At 29.1% G+C, this 23,316-nt stretch overlaps 1 protein-coding gene across 1 annotated transcript; it reads right to left on the bottom strand.

Moving 5' to 3' along the window:
• Nucleotides 1–1,742: 1,742 nt before the first annotated feature.
• On the bottom strand, nt 1,743–19,282 carry LOC105622264 (U3 small nucleolar RNA-associated protein 18 homolog). The gene is made up of 7 exons (XM_012203687.1): nt 18,728–19,282; nt 18,339–18,584; nt 18,101–18,269; nt 17,834–18,019; nt 2,574–2,765; nt 2,330–2,498; nt 1,743–2,206 (listed from the first exon to the last, which is right to left on the bottom strand). Exons 1-7 carry the CDS (start codon nt 18,883–18,885, stop codon nt 1,743–1,745), a joined length of 1,584 nt encoding a protein of 527 aa, XP_012059077.1. The 5' UTR covers nt 18,886–19,282.
• Nucleotides 19,283–23,316: the final 4,034 nt, after the last annotated feature.

Genomic DNA, 23,316 nt, shown 5'->3' with positions numbered 1-23,316 from the left:
CGATTAGTTTTCTATGATTATTAATAAATCGATGTTAATCAAAAGAAGACGTTGTTTACAACATATAACTCACTTGTTCCTAATCATAACTTCCAATTTCTAATAATTTCATCAGAAACTGTAATAATTTTCATTACAATCTTATTTATGCATTTATGTGAATAGCAACGACAACGATAACGATAATAATAATAAATATTCTTTAAATGAGTGTTTAATCATCTATAAAATTAATATGTAACTTCAGAAAATTTAATTATAATCAAAAAATAATTAGAACTAATAACATTAAATTAAAATGAAATTTATAAAGATACTGATATTTTCATTTATACGTATATTTTCATTAGTACGTTTCAAATTGTTACAATATTCGATTTTTTCGAAACTATGGGCCAATGACTGAAATGGCCGGATACGTATTGTTTTTCTTTCGCTCAAGAACAGCCTATAAAAAGTGCATTAAAATTTCCAACTCCATCATCTAGTGTTCTCCTTGTTAGTTACGATAAAATTTAATGAAAAAAAAGTAAATTAAAAGTAAATTGAAAAAAAGTAAATTGAAAAATTAAAAGATAAATCAATTATATTTCATGATTTTAAGCTAACCTTTTTTTAATTAAATTAAAAAATAAGTTAAAAAGTTAACTTTTTTAACAAGGAGAGACTCACATATGTATTTCGCGGATTTTGATCAGCTTTTGCATGATTATTATGGAGCACCAAAAAATAATCTCTATAAAGTAAATTGCTCTTCTGCATATTTTTCAAGAAAATCATGATTTTAGACCATAATGGACAAACGCTTTCAAACTTTATTCTTTGTTTAAACGTAAATGAAATATTTGAAATTATTTAAAATTTGAAAAATACATCTCCGATGGACATAAATGTATGAGCATATAATCCGAGTATAGTATCCATATAATGCCAACTATTCAACCCTCATGTTAACTTTTAAAAAAATGAAATTAAAAGTTAATAGTTACTGATAAAATATAACTATATATAAAGTTAAAAAGTTAAGAATCTAAAATGTAACTAAATGAAGTTAAAATCAATTAACTTTTTAAGGTTCCTCAGTAATCAGCATGCGATTCAAAATCAGCGAAATGTAGCGAAATCGGTAGTCACACACAAGCACACGATCCTATGTACATGTGTTCTCGACGCGCCGAAAGCAAGGACTTATCCAACTTTGATTATTTGTATATAATCAAATTTATGTTTTATTGAAAGCAGGTGGTATTAACAAATTAAGAAAATATTATTTTGATAAGAGAAAAAGATAGAATGAAGGCGATTTAAATATAACATTGTTTCTTCACAAAGAGAAATTATAATACTTAATGTTAAAAAGTTAACATCTTCACACTTTTAATAAAGACAGAATAAAAAATTAACATCTTACACAATATGAAACAAAAGTATAACTTGATATGTGATACTATAAACAAAAATTTAATAATTTTGTCTTTTTGAACATGAAATTTTATAATTTCTCATTTATGATATATGTATAATGTATTAGTATCTTTCTTAACTTTAAATGGATGATAGCTTTGCATGGACTGTAATAATATTAACTGTACAAAAATAAATTAATAGCATTAAGTAGGCTAAAGTATTAAGATAATAGCTAATATAATAGATTACACTGATTATTACATTAATCTTACATATTCCATACAGATTTTTTTATATTGTATAAAAATGTTACAAAAAATTTTTTATTTGTATAATTAATAATTTTCATAATGTCTTAATCTGTACAGTAAAGCAGAACCCGTTCTATTCGAAATACTGAGATAACCACTACCAGGGGAAAAATTAATCGTTTGTGACATTCCTATATTAGTTTGAAGCGTTGGAAAATTTGAGAATACGGTAAACGATGGTAAATGCATCATTCTAAATGCGTTGTATTTGTCAACTGACGCCGCAGTCAGTATCTCAGAGGTCAGATTAAATTTCAGGCTTGTAACACTAGTCACAAGATTCATCCAAATCTTTAGAGGGGCGGGACTTTGATCCTTCAACACAGTTTTCATATCATAGAGATTAACTATGCCCTGTGCACTACCTGTGACTACGAACTGTCCGCTTGGAGATACGGCGAGCGATGTACAAGATAAGCTTCCATCATCTGTAGCACGATTGATGCATGTGCGAGTATTCAAATCCCATATATACATTTCAGTGCCATCTACACGATTTGAATAATGAGAAAGAAGAGAATTTAATGTACCAATCTTTGGAAATCTCGTTGGAAGATTATATCGAAAGGAAGATTTATATTAAAGTAAAAACCATAAAAGCTTATACTTACCACCGTGTGAGATAAGTGTTTTACTATCTGGCGTGAATGCTAGTACTCTACATTTCGAATTCATTCTGAATGTACCAACAAGTTCTTTAGTAAAACTATGTAACAAATATATCTCGCCCAATCTTCCGCATAATGCTATTAATTTGCCATCAGGGGATACTTCATAACGCTGAAAATATTAAAATGTATACTACAGCATCAATCTGAAATTTATTTCTAATATGACAGTCACAGTTTTATGAACCTTCATATTTGTAATCCTATGTGGCAAAAAGAATTTATATGTCTTGCCATTCATTAAATCGTAAGTATGACAATATGGATAATATTGGGAACCAAGCAAAATTTCTGATCCTTCCTTCATGAATATCGCTTTGCTAATTGGATATTTTTTAAATTGCATGCTATGTAATTTATTATTTGTATGACCATCCACCTATAAAACGGAAATAATTTATTTATTAATAATAATCCATATTAAATGATCTAATAATTTGATTAATTTAAGACTCCTGAATATTCAGCTAAAAACTCTGTGTTAATGGTGGCGACACAGAACCAGACAGCGGTCTGGTGAAATCGATAAACACAAGCACGAGCCCATATACATGTGCTTGTCTTCGACGCACCGAGATAGCGAGCCATCCTTCTCGCTTTATCGATTGTTTTAAGCGACCGAAAATACTTTCTTGGCTTAGTATATCAGTAAGGAGCGAGAGGCATTCTAAATAACGTATAAATTTTAATAAATTGTAATAGTACTTCTCCCATTAATCCAGAACAGTATAAATTATATCAAAACGCAACAGTTTACGAGATAATTAATTATTTACAATTTTTCATGCGCATTATATATCCCCTTTATAAATCCCTTCACTTGAGTAGCAAGAAATTCGTGTGGTTGAGCTTATAAGATACTTGATCGGAATGCTGGAGATCTCAAAATCAAATATCCTGCTTTTTTTGTCTTTTTCTCAAGTTTCTTTTTCGAAATAAGTAATCAAGTTAGTAATAAACATACAGGATGCGCTAGAATCCGGACACAAAAATGTTTCTTTGAAAAAGCTATTTATTTTAAATGTAATATAAAATATACAAAAATATGCTTTTGTATGTTTGTTCTTTCGGAGCCCTCCTACTCGATATAATCTCCCTGCGCCGCTACCTTCTCAATTCGGTCTCTGAAGTGCGTGCACGTGGCCTTTAATTTCACGACAGTAAATGCTGCTTCAATAACGTCCCAGAGGGGAGCTACATTAAAGGTTTCTTCGTAATTCTTTCAACAACGTATAATAATCTAACGGATTCAAGTCAAGGCTGTTAGGCGACCAGAAATCTTTAGACCAAAAGAGCTCTACATAAGAGCTAATTTTACACCAAAAGGCTTTCGATTATCGCTGCTCTTCGATTATACTCTACTATTCTATATTTCCACCATTTTAGGTTATTAATATCTTACCTACATGTGTGGTCAACATTAACGCTATGTGGCACTTTCGGCGGGACTATAAAATAATGAGAATCGAATTTAATTTGGTCCGGATTCTAGCGTCGCACTCTATATATTAGGTCAAATATATTATATTTTCATATAATTTTTGAAATAATTCATGTATGAGAAGTAACAACTGTAGAAAAGAAATCCATTTCGCTTTTCAATTGACAAATAAAAAATTATTTATAATGTTTTTATCATATTATGTTGTTTTATCATATTATCTATATATAATGTTTTTATCATTATTATTATTATCAGTCAAGACTTAGTTAAAATGTTTCAAAGTGGCCAGCGATTCCATTTTCAAATTCAAGGTTTTTTTGCTGATTTTCCAGATCTAAAAGTAGTGATTTTCAAGATTCTTAATATTAAAAAATTACACACGTACAAAATATATAGTACACGTAATATATACAATAGCATAGATATAATATTTATATAGAATAAAATTTTTCTCGGAGAAAAACGTTTTGTTTCGAATGTAGTTTAGAAAGATTTCTATATGCAGAAAATTCACTCTGTATTTTTCACTCCGACTGCTGCACTATAAATCACAAAATCACTCACGTCAATCTAAGAAGAGTTCCAAATTTTTCGGACATCTAACTAATTGCCTGTAGAAGCAGAGACGTTTGATAGAATACCTGAATTTGCGTCATTTGTTTTAATAAAATGCTTTAATAAAATAAATAAAATGCAACGTGCCAAACGACTAGACAGCAGCGAACGGAAAGAATGGTATACTGACTGTCAATAATTCGAAAAGTTCTGCAGTAGTTCTAACTTATCGACCTGATTTAGCCATAGGATCGAAAAGATCAATAACGTTTTCAAATTATCAATCTTATGATGAGTTACTGCACGAACCTTCAAAGCATTGACGAGCAGTGTACTATCAGTATTCAAACGACATGGCATGTTAAAAATTCCCAATTTTCAAAGTAAATTCCTGGTTTTTTCCTGCTTTTTAAGGATTCAAGGTTCGCTGGCCACTTTGCATTTCTTATGAATTTGCTGATGAAAAATTAGTTCAATTCTTAATATATATGTTTTAATAAATTAGTTTATATTTAAAGATCCAATGAACGTTGCTCGTGTATTTTGATCTTCCAATTTTTGCTTAGCAATCTCGAGCTAAAAAATCTTATAATTTTAAAATAGTTTTTTTCAGTTTAAATCTGACAAGATAACAATGCACAGAATAAATTTCACTGTCTAAATTAATTAATTTTTAAAATATTGCTTTTAACATTTGACAAATTCTTTTGTATTGTTGACATTATCAGCAATGTTTCGATGGAGGTGCGCAATCATTCAGACATCCAACTAGTTGAATCTTATAAATTATATAAAAGAGATACTGACCACCTCAGGAAATATTTCTGATATAAAACACAAAAATAACATGTATTTAATATATATCTATCTCGTCGAACGTAGTACTGAAAATGGCTAAAAAGTTAGCCATAACATATATATAAGCGATCATTTAAAAATTTTTATTCCTAATTAAAAGTTATAGAAACATGACATAACATTGACATCTATCGCGCACTTTTTACAGCGCTAAAGTAATTAAAATCCTAAAGTAATTAATTTATTACTGGATTATAATTTAAATAATTTTTTATATTTGTCAATTGGAAAGTAAAATGGGTTTCTTTTCTACAATTATTGCTTTAAAATTTCCATGAATTATTTCAAAAATTATATGAAAATACTTGACTTAAAGTATATTACAATATTTCTAACACATTCTTGATTATTTATTTCGGAAAAGAAACTATAAAAAAGGCAAAAAAAAGCAGAATTCGATTTTGCATCTCCAGCATTCCGATCTCGTATCTTATGAGCTCGACCACACGAATTTCTTACTATTCGAGTTTATGAAGGAGATATATAACATGAAAAATCATAAACAATATCTCGTGTTGCGATATGATTTATACTATTCTAGGAATATACTATTACTACAATTTATAAAAACTTATATGTTATTTAGAATGCTCTTCACCTCTTATACGCCGAGCGGCCGAGATCGCCGAGAAAGCATTTTCGGTCGCTTGAAACAAGCGATTAGAACGAAAAAGACGTTCTTTCGCTGTCTCGTTCGCTCTTGGCGCGCCGAAGGCGAGCACATGTACATGGGCTCGTGCTTGTGTGTTACAGCGCCATTACGATAAATGGCTGAACTTATAGATGTGGAAAAGTGACGTTTTGATGACGAAATTTGTGTTGCATGCTATTTCGTTATTATTTGCTTAATTATAAAACTGTGACTTATGTCGTACTTATGAAAATCCTAAGAATGGGCGGAAACTACAGTTATCTTGAAATTTTATATATAAAAGCGTATTCTCATTCATTTTAAACCGTGTGTTTCTGCTCGGATATAGGTTCACTTTACATATATATATCTTTTACGACCATTTACTGACTATCAAGGGAAGAAAGAATAGTTCTCGCCCATTTTTGTAAGTATTTTAAAACGATTTCGTCATTTAAATTTATCCAAATTGTCTTTATTTACAAATAAATTAACGTTATTCCTCGCTTCTGACGTCACGATTCCAACATGACCATGGCGACTACTCAGGAGCCTTAAGAAGATTTCGTTCAATATAGGAAAACCAGCATCAATTGACGGATTGACTTTGATGTACGTTGTCAAGTGATTTTCAGAAGATTTTAGCCGTCGCTCGTTGTTATTAAAAAATTAATAACAATCAAAGTTGATTATTTTTTTTGATATTTTGAATAATAATACAATGTAAATTTTCGCATAAAAAGTTATAAATCTGGAACCTCATGAGTTTTCGCATTGTATAATATATGGATAAACCACAGATTTCTATAAATTATATTAGGTGCTAACTCCTACTCTTTTCCTTATGTAAAAGCGTTGCCTGCACGAAATAGATGTGCAGGATATATCCGTCACATAAAAAAATGCTATCATGTTTACTCCCCCATTCCTTCTGACTTAATAAAAGGGAGCAAAACGAGATTTATGATTCTACTGTTTCACATGGGTTTATAATAAACAATAATGAATAAAATTACAGAGTTAGATACATTTATTGGGTTGTCCGGAAAGTTCGTGCCGACTAACTTATATAATTTAATAAATGTATACTAAAATTTAAATTTTCTGCGTTTCAATTTTCCTTCAACATCGGCACGAACTTTCCGGACAATCCAATATATTGTCAACTTTATCATGATATCCAGCAAAATTTAGCTAGTTTTTTCAGGATTTTTATCTCATCAATTAATTTCCATTATTTAATTAATTTTCATCGATTCGCGCAATATTTTATACTTTATATTTAAGATCCAGCTAAAGCGTTTAAGGCTTTGATTTCTATAATTTGTGTTATTACATATGTACAGTTCTATAATATATTATATTGTTTATTTACGTCACCTAAAGAGACGTTGTCCCTTCATATGTCAATTACGAGGAATATTACTAAGGCACAGTAGTCTAAAAGCTTAGGACGCTCGCACGGAATGTAAGAGATTCAGGTTCGACTGCCGGCGGAGGTAATATTTTTCGCAATAAAAATTAATTATTTACGGATTTTAATGTTATTCAACATTATTAAGATCGTTTCGAAGATGCGAATAAGCATCAAAAACTTGTTAAATTGCTAATTGCTTCTTTTAACTCGTAATATTACTGTGATAGTTTAGACTGTGGTAGAGTTAACGTTTTCAAGAACCGCCGAAAAATCATTTCGGCGTGTGTTTCTGGGGACTATATACGTTGCATATAAATTCACTTTATATTTGAGTTAGAATGCTATACGAATGAATTAAAACGCTAACAAGTTTGAAACAATATTATTTATTGCTTTATAAATATTATCAAACGAACATTCCGTCAACACACAATTTTTCTACTATATTCTATTTTAGATATTAAAGTCCAAAGTTTCTATTGATAAGTTATTGTACTTTTAAGATGGGACTTATATCCAAATACAACTTTTCTTTTTATTATTTCTTTTTTCACGCTCTGATTTTTTTAGCAAAAAAAATGATGATAAATTCCAGGCTGAAATTTTAGAAATTTTCCAGGAATTTTCCAGAATACATAAAATTTCAATATAATTCTAAATATTCAAGAATCGCTGGACACCATGTTTATTTATATCTTTTTAACAAACAACGAGCGATGGTTAAAATCTTTTAAAAATCATTTAGGAAATAACATATCAAGGTCAAAACGACTTTCTCCTATAGCTAGCTGCGTATCTTAGATAACGCTATCTACAGTTATTTTTGCGCAACTTTTAGGTCTGAGAATTTGAATGTCAAATTATAACAATTCGTTAATTAGTCAACATTTCTATAAAAAATGAACCACTCTACTTGATAGTATTGTGTTTCTGAATTATTGCAAGAACAATAAATTAAAAAATCTTAAGCATTTGTATTCATTTCTCGATAAGAAATGAACAGAAAAAAATGAATTTGATTTGTGAATCGTTCGGAGTAAGTACTTAGTTATTTTTGGTACTGCATTAAAATTAATTTGATCAATGAAGACGCTGGTCGACACCATTTTGATCTTAAAATAAATTTTTAGTAGATTTTGATGCGCTGATTACGACTCTAGCTCTGAAAATAGTCGTATCATGGCAAGTTTTTAAGATATTTTAAGTTACAGGTGCAAAAAAGAAATTTTAGCTATTTTCAATGACTTAGGAAATATTTAATAATTTTTTTCCAGCGTCCACGTGGATGTTATATTAAAGTGTATATTAAAGTATTATTCTTACTCTTTTCAATGCATATTCGATTTTCACTATGATCAGATATTTTTTCGCTGAGATAGAGCAAATTGAATTTTAGTTTTTTTTTCCTCTAGCTGTGATTGGCTTGTGCGCAATTGGCTCGTGTACAATTGCTATACACTCCCTACATGCAGAGACAGTACAAGCATTCTTAAATAATATCTTGAAGAGATTGGATTTGACAAAAAAAAAACATTCATTTAAAATATAAACAAATTTTCAATGCATAATCTTTAAATGAATATTTTTCTTTTTCAAATCCAACTTCTTTATAGTAATAATAGTATGAAATGATTTTCTTACGAATGTGCTAAAATTTGAAATACAAATTAAAAAGCTCTCTATGTTTGTATGCAATTAGAAACATATTGACCGTCTAATTTTTGACATAATTGCAATTAAAATATACAGTTTTAACATATTATGCATATACGCAACTCAAATTAACGTCGGATTTTTAACTATAGTATCCATACCATTTTTTGACTTGTTACAAAAAACAAGCATAGAACAAGCATAAAACAAGTGATAGAAAAACATGAAGCGGATATTATTTTAAAAAATTAATTTTTACCGTTTAGTTAGGAAAATAGAGCTGCGAAAAAAATGCAATGTTTCAATTTTCTTTGGCATATGGTGGCGACTGAAGGGAGTGATGAGGAATAGAGGAGACGGCCATCATCTGATAGCACTGGCGCGGCGTTAGTCTGCGTCTATCTATATTTAATTTCTTTCCGCGTATGCGTGCGGTCTTGGACAGACAATCGAAAGTTTTCTCTCTCCGATGAGAGTGAAGTACAAAGAGCCCCACAGGGAGAGAGTGATTTGCATCATGTGACCCGGTCTCTTCTAATTGAATCTGGACAAAGTTCCATAGTGAGGATATGCTATTCATGATATTTAGGTTAGACGATTGCAAAAATCGCAGTATGCTTGTGCTGCAATTTATTTCTCAATTTTACAATTGGTAAGATCTTTATAAGTGATACATATTATTAATCTTGGAATACAATATATCTTCTTCTTATTGTACATATATTCATGAAATAAAAGTACGAATTTTTACATTTCAGATATCTAAACAGGATTTGTGTATATTATAGAATACCTGCCAGATGCAATACTTCCAAAATGCACAAACTGAAATAAAGAAGAATATTGCTGCATAACATTTGAACAAGATCCGAAATTAAGAAAAAATGGATTAATGATGTTGATCGAAATTTCTGATTGGAAACTTTCAAAATCGGCTGTACTGTGTGAGGTCAATATCGAAGCATGCAAACAAATGTTTTACAATAATTTCTGTAAATATCAACAAAAATAACATCAGAATTATAATTTCTCATTTGATATCAATTTATTAAATTCAATATGAGTGTATGTAACGGTTACATAATTGCATGAAAAATTCTAACATATTGATGTTATGTTAATTAATTGATGTTATGTTAGTTGGACAGATATTTTTCTCTAATGTGTACCTCTTATTTTTTAGAGTCATTTCCATTCATCAGAAAATAGGTATACGTTAGAGTAAAATATCTGCCCTATTATATTTTCGTCTCAATTTAGGATCTTGGGTAAATATAATTGTGTAGCAGTATCCTTCTTTATTAGATTTGTGCATCTTGGAATATTGCATCTGGCAGGCATTTTATAATATGCACAAATCCTATTCTGATATCTGAAATATAAAAATTCATAGTTTTATTTTATGTATATAGAGGAAAATCCCCTATTATGAGATAGCGCCTATGGGATAGTGGCGTTTCCGCTAAATTAATAATCTATTGGTTCCACCATGAATTTATTGAGCTTAGATTGAAAACTATTTAGTGGAAAATTCATTATTAAATCATGCTTGTAGTCGTTACAAAAAAAGATTTTAGAATTTGGATGTCTTCAAGTTTGAGATGATCTTTAAATTTTGTTTATTATTTAATAAATAAATATTTGGCAATAAATTCTTCGTGTAGTGATAGAGTAAGATCGTACTAATAAAAAAATGCGGGATATATTGAATTGCTTAATTATGGAAGTTAGATTTGATAATCGTAAAATAGTAAAGCGTGAAAATATGAGATATTGAGGATATTTCTAATATGAAATAACTTATGCTCCTATGTCATAATAAAAATCGTTGCTGAAGTATAAATGTTATTATACAATATAATAAAAAGGACAATCGGAATGAACATCTATTTCTGCGATTAATTCCAACTACCTGAAAATAAGTTCTAAGTACAATACATTACATATTCATGTTGCGCGCGCACTGATTGTGTTTATTTGTATTTTAGAAACATTAAATAAAGTTTTTTAATTTTTGCAATACTGATGTACTTTGCATTTTATTATCGATTTCTCGGGGCATCTCATATTAGGAGCACAATTTTTTTATTTTGCGATTTGCTCACTTTTTACATTTTTTTAATTTATAAAAAAAAATAAAATTTGAATTAAATTTTACATAACATTATTTTAAAGCTAATTTCCTTTCTAATGACTATTATTTTTTAAAATTCTGTCCATAGATTTTTAACATTTCCATCCAAAATAAACTCGATATATATCATAATAAGGACTTTTTCTCTACGTACAATAGAGGAAAGTATATATATTTCCAAGATTAATAATATGTACCACTTACAAAGACCTTACAATTGTAAAATTGAGAAAGAAATTGCAGCATAAGCATACTGCGACTTTTGACTAACTTAAATACTGTGAATGGTACTCCCATCATGACTCTATGGAATTTTGATGATCCAATCAGAGGAGATCGAGTCACGTGATGCAATTTGCTCTCTTCCTGTGAAGCTCTCTAGTGAAGAAACGCCACAATGGGACTTAAACTTTTGGACAGTATTGTTGCGCTAATACTATCTTAAGACGTTTATGAACCGTACGTAGGTATAAATTCTAGCGTTGAAAAACCAAACATTATTATATTCTTTATCATATTTTTTTAAATTTAAGCAAACGTTCCCCAATAAATTTACACTTCAATTCGAAAAACCACATAAAAGAAAAAACAAAAATGACACTAAGATCGAAAGTCATAAAAATGTAAATTGAATATATTGTTTGAAAAATTAATTTGGTTACAGTTCACGACAGATGGATTATCGGAAAACAAAGACCAAATGATATCTTAGTAACCGTTTCGAATCTATGTTTATTAGGATCTTTTGGCTTATTTTTTGTTATTCTATATGCTCTCAAAGTCTGCGACTCTTTTTTGGAACACTATGAATCGAGCATTGAATATCTATCTTTATTCCAAAAATGTTTTCTTTAGATTTTAAACAAGATAAATGAGGAAAAGAATTTTAATTATTTGTTGTATCAATAAGACATGATGGAGATTTTGTTTTTTCTCTCTTTTTTCATTCAATTTTTTATTAGTTTTAATTTCATCCATATTCGAATCACTCTTTTCATAGCACGATAAAAAGGCAAAAATACTTTTTGGATTATTTAATAGGTTTAGATTATTCAATCTTTTGTAAGCTGATTCCATATTTTTAGTAAATTATAAAAATTATTTAGCTTGAACAGTTTCTTGTGATGATAATAGAATGAATTTGACATTCAGAAATATTCTCACGAGAAAGACATCATTTTGAAGTAATTGTGTTATGTAATTGAGTTCTTGTAATTTTTTGTAACTGCATATGCTAATATTAAACTATCTATAATAGATTTATTCCATATTTCAGCTAAATATAAATCTCTATTTGTAGATTCATGCAATAGAGTTTCAATTCTATCAAGCATTCTATCATGTGACAGCTGAATGCCATCTCGTACTACTATCTAATTGGTTTCCTTTTCTACATCGCTTTTTAAAACATCTCGTATTGTTGATCAAACATGACGAACATTTTCTATTGTTTGTGTTATTTCTTTATTTCTTAACTTTTTTTATTTTCTTTATTTTTTAACACATCAGCAATCGCTAAAGTATATGTGAGCAGCATATTGTACAAATTTTATGCTATATTTCAATTATATATCGTAATTCTAGACTGTACCTATTTTTAATACAGAAACGTTAACTTTTTCGATTCCTTCATTGTTATTTTCAGTTTCAAAAGACATCTTTATCCCCTGTATATTATTAATATTTACATGATCATCAATTTCATCATCTTTCGATTAAATATTCTTCTAAATCGCATTCCGACGAACGAACTAATTTAATCATATTTGATCTATTATCCGTAGTTATTAAATAAAGTTATTGAATAGAGAAACCATACTTTCGACCAATAAAAACAGATAATTACAATAAAAATATATTAGATAAACTGCTCGTATAAATTTCAAACAATAAAATAAAAGGCTTCTACCAGGTCATTACAATAAACGAGCTTTAAAAGATGTAAACATTAAACTTTTATTATTCTTTTTCTATCATTTCACGAAACATTTCGACTAAATCCTCATCAGCCGTGTTTAAAAATGAAATAAAACCCTTAACAATAATTTATATGAACATCATATTAAATTGAGAAATTAATTTCGGTAACGGTATAAAAAATGTATTAATCGGATTATCTTATCCACAATCATAATATGCGTTAGTAATTTAACCATGTTATACTGAGTAAAATTATAAAACGTATATAAAATGTAAAACCAATTCTTCGATTAACAACGAGAAGGGGTAGTCAAAGTGGTCAGAAAAAACCAGTCAATACCATCGTACTTATTGACTGAACCGTCTTTCCTGATCACTTAGATCAGAATAGATTGCGAATAGATTCAGCTTCAGATATAATCAATTCTCGAATTTTATTAGCATTGACATAATTTCTTTTTTTAGAATCAAGAGATATCATTTCCGCAATAATATTGCGGAATGCAAAATCATTTACAATATAAGTGAAGATCCGCGATGACTGTAATCAAATTAACACATTCTTTCAATAATATATAGAATATATACAATATTTATATCTTTTATGACTTTCTAGAGATTAATATCATTTTTGTTTTTTTTTATCTCTTAGGATTAAGTTTTTTGAATTAAAATTTGGTAAATTTATTGGGATGAACTTAAATAAAATTCCAAATTTGTCCTATATTTTCTCTATAATAATTAACATAAAAATTCATTCTTAATTCAATTTCGTTGGATATTTTAATTTTATATGAAATATATTTGTTTTTATATTAAAGTATATTGGTCATTATATTTATTGTATATATATATATATTTATATTTATTGTTATACTAAAGTATATTGAGGCCCCCAATTTCACAATTCACAGTTAATTTTTAACTGAGATTCAATTTATTCTTCATCTATGTATTTCCAATTCTAGAATTGAAAAGAGATAAAAAATAAATTAAACCTCGAATAAGAATTAACCATGAAACTGGGTCTAAGGGAATGCTGGAGTAACTGCCGATCGATATCGATAATATAGATTTTTTTTAACTTTAAATAAAAAAAGTCGATAATAATGACGTCTTTAGTTAATTTCTTACATTATCATTCTGTCTCACTCAAACACATACATCTGTCCTTATTTAACATATTGTAATGCCATCTCTTGATCTTGATCTCGATCTCAAGATCGAACACCTACTGCTAGATACAATTATTACTTTGTTTATCATTCCGAGTCTTCGTTCAACATTCATACACGTCATTTGCAAATCGATATAAATTTTTTTTTTAAACTTTTAATCTAGTTTCATAAACTCAGTATTGTTTGTACACGTAAAGCGCTGGGTACTGAACTGTTATTTTGTATTAAGAATACATCTACATCAAGTGACAGCAGATGAGTTTGAAAAATGTAAATTTGTAATTTTTTTTATTTTAAAATTATTTTTTATTTTAGTATAAAGTCCACTACAGCACCAACAAATTTTCTACAAATTTTCGTCTACTTTAATCCTGTAAAAGGATTTTTGATTCCGTAAATTCAGTAAATTCGGAGATTTATATCAATCTGCAATGTTCTCACAATTTAGTCACTTCAGCATCCCTTTAAAGTGTTTATATTTGTTTTTACAATCACAAATATCATTTTTTTTAAATCTTACCACTTAATACTTTTATATATAAAATTATAATTTAGATTTAGATAGGGAATAGAAGTAACTCGTTACTTGTAATGAAGTTACAAATACAAGTAACTTTACTGGTAACTATGTTACTTTCTTTTTGGTAACTGTAACGGTAACGTATATTATATTTTTTTGTACCGGTAATGAATTTTACAGTTATTTTTATCTTACTTTGCACACGTTTGGACACAAGCCACTCATAGCGCTTAAGATTAGAAAGTCTCTAGGCATTTGTCTGCTGTGATAGTCGTCAATTTAAAAAAAATAACAAAAAGTTACTTTCTCAAGTAACGATAACTATAACTTTTAAAAATCAGTAACTAGTAATGATAATTTGTTACTTTTTCTATTTGGTAACTGGTAACTGTAACTATCCACATAATATCACAGCAATATTATTTTTCCATTGCAATATTACAATGAATCTAGCAAAAATATCGTTGAAATATTACTGAGATATCACACTAATATTACAATGTCAGCGAAAATGAATTACAAGAATTACTGAAATATATTACAGAAATATCACTGTAATATTATATAATATTTTTGTGATATATTTATGTAATGTTTATGTTCATGTAATATTTATGGAAAAAATTAAAACATTTTAAAGAATTTTTAAAAGAAATTATTAAATTGATATATTTGTTATTTTAAAAATTATTCCATATGATATTAATTAGAAAATAATGCTGATTGTCAATACAATAACTATTACATAATATTATAATAAACTGAAAAAATTATAATTAACTAAATATCACTTATAAAATTATGTGTGTACATATTATTTTTTTATAACGTCTTAATGATGTCTCTAATGTCAATAAAACCATAAAAGCGATATTAATTATGTCATTCTACTACTTAAGACGTATTGCCACAATATTACTGTGATATTTTAATGTTGGTTATATTAACGTTTAATATACACGCACGCACGCACGCACGCAGATCAGTAATATTTCAGATATTATATTGTAATATGTATTATTTCTAGTACAATATATTGCAATATTACTGTGATATTACGTGATATTATATTATATTATATGCTACGCAGCTACAGTAGAGTCTCTCTAAATTTGGCCCATGGAACGATAAGAGTGGAATGCCAAAATTATAGAATACCCTCACTACAGCACGAGTCTACCAATCACTTGCGCAAACGCAGTTAGCATCCTAATCTGTCAAAATGCACTACAGTGTATATAACCTTAGCAGAACAAGTCATATGTACATATCACATATTATGTACATATATATCACAAACAAATATATTATACAAATAATTATACATAATCTGCCTATGAAATTACTATGCATATATTATGAGAACCTGAGTACAATTAGGTACAGATGCGCGCGCAACACATACCAGTCTACTATGGAAAGGACATGACATTAGTATTTGTAAAAGTACGTGTGAGGAATGCAAAGATTATAGAAGTCAAATTTAGAGAGACTCTACTGTAGTTACTTCAAAAGTAACTTTTCATTTCCTGAATTTAGGTAATTATGAAGGAGGGCTTATTCACTAATTTTATTGAAATTATAATTATTTGACGTGTTTTTGTACAAAATAAACGAATCTGGCAAAAAAGTGTCGCTCTATCTATATCGTGAACCAAGATATTAAGCGTTAAAGTAGACTGTACAAGTTAGGAAATCTGTCAAATCGATAGAAGAACATAAGAACATGTGAATGAAGCTAGAATAAGTATTTTCTGTTTCAATTACACAAACTTTCTGCTTTAAAAATAATTTTTTTGTTAAAAAAATTATTTAGAAAATGCTTTTAAAGCAAAAAATTTGCATTTTTAAAGCAGAGAATTTATGTTTCAGAAAATTTATTTTTAAAGTAAAGAATTTGTATTTATAAAATAAAAAATTTGTGTAACCCTCTATGCCACAGATTGCCTAACATGAATAGTCGTCAATTTTAATGCTTAATATTTTGATTTATTTTGAGGCAGAGTGATACTTTTTTTCTACTAGATTTGTTCATTTCGTACAAAAACACGTCGAATGATTAATTTCATCAAAATCGGTGAATAAGCCCATCTCCTTCAAAATTATCCCATTAAAAGACATATGGTTTAAATTTAAAAAATCAAATTGACTATAATTAAAATAAAATTAAAAATTAAATTCAGAGTAAATTTGATTTTAATTAAATCATATATAACTAAGAGAAAGACGTGCTCAGAAAGTTGGAAGGTCAGACTTTAAATCCCATCTCAGATAATATTTTTCAACATAAATATGGATCTTCATTTTTCGCAATAAGTCATATTTATAGATCTTTAAATAGATGCTTATTAGCATTTATTTATTATTAATATCTATTCAATAATATTAAATTGCTTATCAATTTAACTCGTGATATTACGTACGCCAGATTTAGTTTAGAATTATTTCAAGACTAGTGAATATTCGGCGCGCAGAATTTGTTTGAAATTGTAAGATTTATGCAAAAATATTGATAAACACTAAGATCCGCTTTCATCGTATGTGGCATTTCTCATTTTAGTTATGTTCGAATATTTCACAGTCGATTTTCATACTAATATTTAAATTATATATTTCATTTATATAAACTTACTTTTACAACATATTCGCAGTTTTCTATTAGACAGACATGTTATACTCTGTATCATAAGAAAAATATATATATAAATCATATATATAAATCATATATAGGATTTGATATTCTTTTCATATTATGCAAATGAATATCAATATTATCGTTAACATTTAAGAACGTAATATAAATATGGAGTTATGATTTTGTTGATTGTGAAATGAGCTTTACCTACTCATATGTCAAAATTATATACATTTACAATCTTTTAAATTATACTTGTATAAAAGTTCTTAAATATAAAATAAATAGTAATACCGGTATATCAGTATTATCAAAAAATTATATATATGCTGGTATTATAAAAATTTCAGTTAAATATCAGTATTTGACATAATATTAGTATTTAGTCTCAATTTTTTATATACTGCTATTATAGAATAGAGGTATGGTTGATATCAGTATATAGTTGTTAGCAAAATTATTTAGATATTAAATCCCTGTAAAATAATTTCTATTTAAATACCTGAAACAAGGATAGGACACCTGATGTACCAGCAACCAGAGCTACAGTGGATGATGGATGAAAATCCACACTTGTAATAATAGGGCCTTCTGTGTGAGTGCTCTTATTCAAAGCTTTGAGCACTTTGATGTCAATAAGATTTTTCGGTAGATTTTTTATTTTTGGTGCTTCCAAATGGCAATTATGCTAAATATGGAAAATGAACAAAGAAAATTAGATTCAACTATTGAGAAAAAAGTTTCAAGAAGCTGAGGAAAAGAGAAATACCTTCAAGATATTACTATCCAAGTCATCAGCTTCTTCTTTTCTTTCAAGTTTAGCCCATTTGGGAGTATTCACAAACAATTTGTACCTGTTCTCTAAATATGTTGTATATAATTTTACTGATCTCTCATATGGTAAATTGTGATTTTGTGGATTTAGAGCCAAATCTACACTGTCATAAAAAATAAAAATTCATATAATAGAAAAGGAATATATAATATAAAATATTTTTTCTTTTTACGTGTAAATATAATCATCTTCATCTATCCATGCTGGTTTCTTTTTCTCCTTTTTTGTATTGTTGCTATGATTTAAAATTGAAATATTTTGATCTGAAATATTTTCATTCTTGTTATCTTCATTGTTCATCTCGTCATCCATGTTATCAACCTTTTCACAAACATCATCTTTTGTCTTCGTTTTAGACTTGCCATCTAATAAATTATTTATAATATCACTAGGATTACCGAAAACTATTTTTTCTAACCTGTAAATTGAATATATTATTAAATATTTGTAGAAAAGATTAAAAAGATCACTGTGCGCATATCTTAAATTAGCATCATATAATGCTCTTTTCCTTGCTACATTAGAAAAAAAGCTTTGTGTATCGTTGACTTTATATTTTACCTAGCTTCTTCATTAGCATCATATTCATTTTTCCGTTTTTTCCTCAAAGGCGCCATGAACCTTCGACTATACAATACTTTAAACTGTGTGTGTCCGACTTCATACTTATCATTCGTATTATGTTTAAAGGTATTTTTATATTTAATCATTTTATTCATTTCACTTTATCCGATAAGACTATAAGTGTAAGATTATAATTAGAATAAAATACCAAGGTAATTGTTTACTTTAGCCAAATCACCTCCGAAATAGATAAAATTAAGTTCATTCGAAGTGTTTTTGTCCGAAATGTATGAATTTGGCTGAGAAAAGCGTCGCCTTGTTCCGCGAAACTTTGCATAAAAATGGCCCCCGTTCCTTCAACGAAACTTACGAAACAGATACGGCATACAGCCAGAACAAAGGTAATACTTTATGTAACAAGGTATTACATATTTCATACACGTACTATTAAAATAAGGGTAATTATATAGTTTATCACTGAGCACCTCCAAAATCAATAAAAAAAAAGGCTTAATCGTTTTCGCATGAAACGAAAGAATCTGGTAAAAAAAAGCGTCGCTCTGCCCCACAAACCGAGATATTAAGCATTAAAGTTGATGACTATTGAGGTTGGGAAACTTGTGTGCCGCGAAATATTGCAATAAGAGAGAAACCTGAGAGAGGACATGACGGCCCAAAATCTGTAACCACAAAATGTTGCCGCGCACTACTGCCCTCTGATAAAATGGATGTAAACTACATAGTCCATTTTTCTTATGGCTTCTGCACATTGGACGCGGAAACACTTGCCGCGCGGTAAAATGTAATGCGGTAGCCAAAAAGCTTACAGCTCCTAATGTTCATTGATTACCGCGTCTCATTTTGCCGCGCGGCAAGCGTTTTCGCGTCCAATGTGCAGAAGCCATAAGTGCAGGACGTAGTGTCCATCATGCCTTCGGTATATCAGCGCGATATATTCTTATGTACGTGATCGGACAAAACCTCCGGTTGTAAAAATTATCATTTTAAATCGTTTGTATTTCGTATGAAGAATTTTGAAGAATTTATTTTGCAAATAAAAAGATTTGTGAATCGTTCTATTAATTACAATTAATTCTTTTTTTGGACCTTTTTTTGTACTTGACCGAAATAATTAACCGGATCTAAATTCAATAAAGTTTATATATAGAATCGTTTGTATCTCATGAAAAGTTATAAAGTACCATTAAAAACATTTGTGAGTCATCCGGATATTTTTAATTAAATATTAAAATATCATGTATTTGACCGAAATATAGATACAGGCGCTATGGTCACGAAAATTCCATTATGAAATATAGTCTCTCTAGTATTTTGATATTCCAAGACATATTATGGAATTGCTTGAAATGAGTTCCGATCGGAATTATTTAATTTTTCTTAAAAAGTTTAAGGAAACAATTTCTTTAAAAAACACAATAGAAATATAGGAAATAATTTATAATTATTTTGATTGGAATCCATTCCGAATAATTCCATTATACATATAATTCCATTTTCTGATTATTATTCGATCAATAAGATGGAGATGAGTAACTAACACTGTAAAACAAAATTTTTTACATTCTCTGTAGACCTCAAATGCTATTGTTATAGGATTTAATTGTATCGGGTTTTGAAACATAATACAAAAATTAGAAATTATTTTATTGTAAATTTTAACCGTCACTCCTTCAAATTATTGTGAAGTATTTGAATGTAAATTAAATTTAATTTTATATATAATTTAATTAAACTAACATCAGATAAAGAAGATATCATTAAGCATGATTATGAGATGATATGTATGCAACTATTAAGTGTACAACTTTGCTTCCGCCGTTTTACTATAGATGACTTTAGCGGTAAGTGGTGGTCGAAATAAATAGATCATAGACGTCATACAATAAACTTGGGCATCTATCAACATAACCCCATAGAAACATTAGTCGATTTGTGTCTGCATCATAAAGTTATTCTCGATTGAAAATGTCAGTTTACGAGCCAAATTCTCGTCATTTGCGGGAGGTTTTAATTTTTTGCTTCAATATGAAGAAATCTGCGGCTGAGGCTCATCGAATGCTCTCAAGTACTTATGATGAGGCCGCTATTAGTGAAAGAACGTGTCGTGAATGGTTTCAACGCTTCAAGAACGGTGATTTTGACGTCCAAAGTCATGCTCTGTATTTGGTGGGACCAGCTCGACGTAGTGTATTATGAACTGTTAAAACCGACTGAAACAATCACAGGCGATCGGTATCGAACGCAATTGATGCGTTTGAGCCGAGCATTGAAAGACAAACGGCCGCAATACAACGAGAGACACGATAAAGTGATTTTGCAGCATGACAATGCTCGACTCCATGTTGCGAAAGTGGTCAAGACATACTTGGAAACATTGAAATGGGAAGTCCTATCCCACCCGCCGTATTCTCCAGACGTTGCTCCCTCTGATTATCATTTGTTTCGATCAATGGCACACGGCCTGGCTGACCAGCACTTCCGGTCCTATGAAGAAGTAAAAAATTGGATCGATTCGTGGATAGCCTCAAAAGATCATCAGTTTTTTCGACGCGGAATTCATACGCTACCCGAAAGATGGGAGAAAGCAGTGGCCAGCGATGGACAATACTTTGAATCATAAATGTATAACCAATTTTTTACAATAAAGCCTCGAATTTCGGAAAAAAAACGGCGGAAGCATAATTGTATACCTAATATATATATATATATATTAATAGATATTTAATTATTAATAGATATTAAATAATAGATAATAATAATTAATTAATAGATTTTCGCTAGTAGGCGAATTATCATACTTCAATTACTTATCCAAAGATTTCTGTTCTATTGTATATATGTATATACAGCACGGAGGCACGTGCAATTCAAAAATGCGTCAAAATGCGCATGCGCGCATTGATAGGTCTGAACCGTAACAATTGATGCGCTCTTATGCGATAATGGTGAGGGGAATCTGGGGAATTCCATGCGCTACCAATGCGAAACGGAATGATTGTCTATGCAGTCTATGCGCATCATGTGAGAAACGCACCTTAAAACTCTCGCTTTCGACAAATATCAAATATATTTGATAATCTATTTGAAATATATATTTGAAATGGATATTGCGTGGTTTCTCGCCGTAAATGGTGCGAACGAAGAGGAAGAGCATGCAATTGACAGATGAAAACTTAAGAAAACTTGATGATGTTTATGATGTTAAATTAAATATATGAATAAAAGATAAAAATATGAAATGCATAAAAGTCACATGAAAATTTAAAAATAAGAATTATAATAAAAAATGAAATTTATTTATGAATAGGTTAAAAAATAATCTTTTTCCATTCAGATTTTTTTTTTCCATGAAGATTTCTCCGGCCTCAATCCAGAACAATTCAAAGTTTATGCTATGTTCTCCCATATATTTTTTTACGAGTTTTAAATACATATTGTTTTTTTATTATATACAATCAAGAACAAAAGTGAATGAAATAATATGTTTTTGCTAGTTCTGAGAATTTTATGACACTCTTCCCCGCAATATCCAAATTTTTTGACATTATGTTTAACAGCATTTCCTTTTGTTTTTGAGTTACATTCATTTCTTTCGTTATTCTCGATTATATATATAAGGAACAACAAATAATGAGCACAATGTGATTTCCTATCAAAATACGTATGTACATGCATATACTTGTATATACATACACCCGAACGCTTGTTAAATTTTCGTAAATTTAAGAGGAACGATGTAAATTCGCCTTATGATCTCACTTTCTCGTAACTTCCTTACATCTGATTTTACTTTCTCATAATTTTCTTACATAATCACTCTGATATCATTTGAAACTTTTCACGTGAGATTAGTATGTACGAAAAGTGAAAAAAATGAAAGTTTTATAAAAATTTACATAATCGATATCCTAAACGATTTTTTGCTATTATTTAATCGATCCTGTTGAAAATGAATATCTCTAAGCATTCTTCGTGTTCTCATATGTGATTTAAAGACCTCTTCATCCTTTTCATTCAGTAACAAAATTGCATGTATATTGCCATTTGATTTTATTTTTGTTTTTGAACTGTGCAAAATGATATATTTAACCTTAAAACTCTCAATTCAGTCAATTCAGTCGGTTCCTTTCTCATTCTATTTTTCAGCCTTTTTTCCTCGAATCTTATCATTCGACAAGAAATTTTTTGCTGAACGAATTCCCCTGAGATTGCTCGCAATTGCATCATGATGAAAGTTAAAGAATCGATATCCAGTGCGACGTTCGTCGCGCGCGACACGTGATATCCAATGAGAATATATTTTTATGAATGAAAACATCGGTAAAGCTGTACACGAACATCGCGCTGATATGCCGAAGTCATAATTCGATCCCCATTTGGAGACATTAAAATGCATATTCATCTAATTAAAAAATATTTTTTTTATTGTTTAAGTATGTATAACATAATTTTATGCAAAATCTCATATTGTTCTGTATACAATAAATTTTCTTTAAAAAATTCATAAAATTAAGCTAATTTTATAGCTGATAAAAGTAAAACCCCTCTTAAGTTCTTAGGGCTAT

This window comes from Atta cephalotes (assembly GCF_000143395.1).
Source record: "Atta cephalotes unplaced genomic scaffold scaffold00002, whole genome shotgun sequence".
In the NCBI taxonomy this organism is placed as follows: domain Eukaryota; kingdom Metazoa; phylum Arthropoda; class Insecta; order Hymenoptera; family Formicidae; genus Atta; species Atta cephalotes.
Note: the sequence above shows the minus strand (reverse complement) of the source record. Positions and strands in the feature narration are given on the sequence as shown.